A 4,141-nucleotide genomic window follows, 5' to 3' on the forward strand; every position below is an offset into this window, starting at 1 on the left:
TTTTAATGTTTTTTTTAAAGATTTATTTATTTATTTTGAGAGAGTGAGAATGAGAGAGAGAGAGAGAGAGAGAGCACATGAGAGGGGGGAGGGCCAGAGGGAGAAGCAGGTTCCTCACTGAGCAGGGAGCCTGATGTGGGACTTGATCCCGGGACTCCAGGATCATGACCTGAGCCGAAGGCAGTCGCTTAACCAACTGAGCCACCCAGGCGCCGGAATCAAGTTTTTTTTTTTTTTTTTTTTTTTTTTTAAACAAAGGATGGTTTTATTTGTCCATTGAGATCACAGCCAAAGATCAGGGATGCAAGTAAGTAGCAACCAGGACCCCCATCCTGTTCCCACCAGAAGGCACGACCAAGTAGTATTTCCCTTCCCACCCTCAAAGACAAAGGACATTTTACGAATTTTTAAAACTTTAATACAGTTCAAATCAGTGGGCCAGGTTCACTTCAGCTCCTTCACTGCCAAACCTGGGGGCAAGGACTGCTTCAGCTTCTCTGCCTTCTCCTTGTCTATGATGACCAAGGTGTAAAGGTATCTGCTGCACCGAACTTTAAACTTCACATTATCCTTATTTTTCTTGATCTTGACGGATTTGGCGTCCTTTCGCCTGGCCGTGAGCAAAAAGTCCTTGATTTCCTCGATTTTGCGAGGCATGGCTACGGGGGGCGCACGGGAGCGCGCGGCCGGCACAGCGAGCAGCAAGAAAAGAGGACGGACAGGAATCAAGTTTTTAAAAAAAAAAAAAAATAATAATAATGTTTTCTTAATCTGCTGGGTGTTTTAAATTCTTTATTGGTATTACTCACATGGGACTTCTATGTGCCATTTGATCTCATTTTTGTTTTACACTAGATTCGAATATCACAGAGGGTAGAGCCTCAATCAGAAACAGGGTTTTTTTTTAAGATTTTATTTATTTATTTGCGAGAGGGAGAGCATGAGAGAGAGAGAGAGCATGAGCAGAGGCAGAGAGGCAGAGGGAGAGAGAGAAGCAGACTCCCTGCTGAGCAGCAACCCTGACATGGGACTCGATTCCAGGACCCTGGCATCATGAAGGCAACCCTTCAACTGACTGAGCCACCCAGGTGCCCCTGAATCTGAAACAGCTTTACTTCTGCTGTCCTGCTTAGTATGTTCTGCCCCACACACAGTAGGTTCTCAGTAAATGGTGCTAAATGAATGGACACATCCCTGGCCATCTCTGGATCCTTCCCTTTCTGGATCTTTCCCAGTAGCTACGATTGTACAAGTAGGGTTTCTGCCCACAATCTCTCTTCCTCTGAGACGTGGTAATTCATGGCGTGGAGATCTCTGCTCTGCTCCTGACAACCCCTCACTCATGTATTCACTCTCTTCTTCTAGGACATGTCTAGTAAAGAGAAATCTCAAGGCGGTCCTCCAGATCTGGAGCTTTGTGCACATCAGTCTTCTCTTTTCTAAGTTCAGAAACTCAGTAAAAAAAATTTTTTTCGCCCTTACAGAATGAACTATGTTTATTATATTTCTAGTGAGTTTGCTTAGTGGGAAATACAACTGTCATCCTTTTAGAGAATTAGACCCCTTTTTTCATGACCCTGCAATTTTTTTTTTAGGAATCTTTTTTTATTTTTTATTTTTTATTTTTTAAAGATTTTATTTATTTATTTGAGAGAGAGAGAACACTGAGGGAGAGTGAGAGGGAGAAACAGGCTCCCCACCGGAGCAGGGAGCCTGATGTGGGGCTTGATCCCAGGACCCTGGGATCATGACCTGAGCAGAAAGCAGACGCTTAACCATCTGAGCCACCCAGGCACCCCCACCCTTTTACAGGAATCTTGCTAGAACAATGAAACTGTTCCTAGTTTTTCTGGAACTACTGTCATTCTTCTACCCCTTAAAATTTAAAATACCGTAGAACCATTATTTTGGCAGTCTCTCTATGAAGTAGATTGAAGGCTAATGTTCTGAAGACCGATTTTATTAATTTGATTCTTCCAGAAAACTTAGTTTTAGATTTGTAAATAAATCTTGTCATGAAGTACATTATATAAGTCTCCCAGATTCTATGTGTGTTCTGTGTGCACTCCTATTTAAGATCAGTCATTTGATTATATCTTCACTTCATCATTCTAAAATAGAATTTTAGTAAGTCATTGCAATGCAGATGCAGTAGGAAGAATTTGAGGAGGCTGCAGAGGTAGCTGAAGACCAAGTTTGGATAAACTTGTTACCAAAAGGAGGGAAATGAAGGGAGAAGATTAAGATGATGGAGAAGAGAGAACTGAATAAACCATGTGAGGAAGGGTCATTGTTGTAGAAACTGATTCAGACTGTGTGTTTAGGAATTACAACAGGTGTAAAGTATGTGCTCTGAGGGCGCCTGGGTGGCTCAGTCGGTTAAGCGTCTGCCTTTGGCTTGGGTCATGATTGCAGGGTCCTGGGATCGAGCCCTACATCGGGCTCCCTGCTCGGCAGGAGTCTGCTTCTCCCTCTCCCTCTGCAGCTACAGCTCCCCTGCTTAGTTATGTGATCCGGGGGAGAGGAGGAATACATTTGTCTCTGTTAGATCAGTTATGTGATCCGGGGGAGAGGAGGAATACATTTGTCTCTGTTAGATCACTACGGAGGTGTGCAATTTGAACAGAGCCTGGGAGTTGTGTCCAGAGTTTAGCCAAAAAGGACCTGGCATTCTACTAAGTACTTAGGCATTAAAACTGATTCAGAACCATTGAAACCTTTTACTCTCTAAGCATAAGTAAGGCCAAAATCCCTCTGTTCTAGTAATTTTTTAAACCAGAGCACTCCCAAGGACTCCTAAGGAATAATTATTCATCCTTGAAGTTGAACTTATGTTTAAAATAGACAAATTACATAAAGGAGATCCAGCAGATGCAACCAACAAAATAATTAGTATCCAAAGACACACACATTTTTTTAAAAAGATTTATTTATTTATTTGAGAGAGAGAGCTAGCATGGGGAGGGACAGAGGGAGAGAGTCCTCGAGCAGGCTCCCTGCTGAGGCTCCCAGCTCGGGGCTCCATCCCAGGACCCTGAGATCATGAACTGAGCTGAAACCAAGAGTCAGCTGCTTAACCAACTGAGCCATCCAGGTGCCCCCAAAGATGTAAACAATTTAAATCAGAGAGATATTATAAAATGTGAATATTTTGTATGAGTGTAGAGGTAAAAAATATAGTAGAAAACAATGAAGGAATAAAATAGTATGAAAAAGAGCAGGTGGATTAGAGAAGAGGAAGCAAACAGATGCCTAGCAATAAAAAAAAAAAATGCAGTCCTTGAAGTTCACAGGAGGAGAGATGAGTTACAGAGGGGATTAGGTATAGAAGAAGAGAGAATTAGTCAAACTAACACCATTAAAGGGAAAATCCCTAGGATGTCTGACATAGAGATGATAAGATGGAAAGAGTGAAAGAGCAATCAATAGGTAAATAAGTCACAGGAATAAAATGTACGGTATAGGGAATATAGTCAATGGTATTGTAATAGTATTGTGTAGTGACAGATGGTGGCTATGCTCGTGGTGAGCACAGTGTAATGTACAAACCTTTCAATTCACTAGGTTGTATACCTGAAACTAACATACACTGTATGTCAACTCTACTCAAATTTTTTTTTTTAAAGAGCAGTTCATAGATAAAGATGACGGGATACGCAGTATAAAGTATGCAAGAAAGAGAATGGAGCAGAGGTAATATCAGAAGGGATAAGAATTTTTTTTATAACTGAGGAAAGATGTAAGTCATATTGGAGAATCACAGTATATTCCAAGTAGAATTAAAAAAAAACCCTTTCCCTACTCTTCGTGTTATTTAATATTATCCTCTTCATTGCAGACCTCATATTTTTTAAAAAAAATTTAAATTCTTTTAAAGATTTTATTTATTTGAGAGACAGAGAAAGTGAGCAAGAAAGAGAGAGAGAGCACAGGCCAGGGTGAGAGGCAGAGGGAGAAACAGGCTTCTTGCTCAGTGGAGCCTGATGTGGAACTTGATCCCAGGACCCTGGGATCATGACCTGAACCAAAGGCAGACGCTTAAGCACCCAGGAGCCCCACAGACCTCATATTTTAAAAAATATGTCCATGATATGGGTGCCTGGGTGGCTCAGTCAGTTAAGCATCTGACTCTTGATTGCAG

General features: G+C 41.5%; 1 protein-coding gene across 1 annotated transcript; it reads right to left on the reverse strand.

Annotated features, from left to right (window-relative positions):
* Nucleotides 1-249: 249 nt before the first annotated feature.
* Nucleotides 250-718, reverse strand: LOC113929407 (60S ribosomal protein L38-like). The gene has a single exon (XM_035727745.1). It carries the CDS (start codon nt 655-657, stop codon nt 445-447), a length of 213 nt encoding a protein of 70 aa, XP_035583638.1. The 5' UTR covers nt 658-718; the 3' UTR covers nt 250-444.
* Between the last annotated feature and the right edge of the window lie 3,423 nt (nt 719-4,141).

This window comes from Zalophus californianus, chromosome 5, assembly GCF_009762305.2.
Source record: "Zalophus californianus isolate mZalCal1 chromosome 5, mZalCal1.pri.v2, whole genome shotgun sequence".
Taxonomy (NCBI): Eukaryota; Metazoa; Chordata; class Mammalia; order Carnivora; family Otariidae; genus Zalophus; species Zalophus californianus.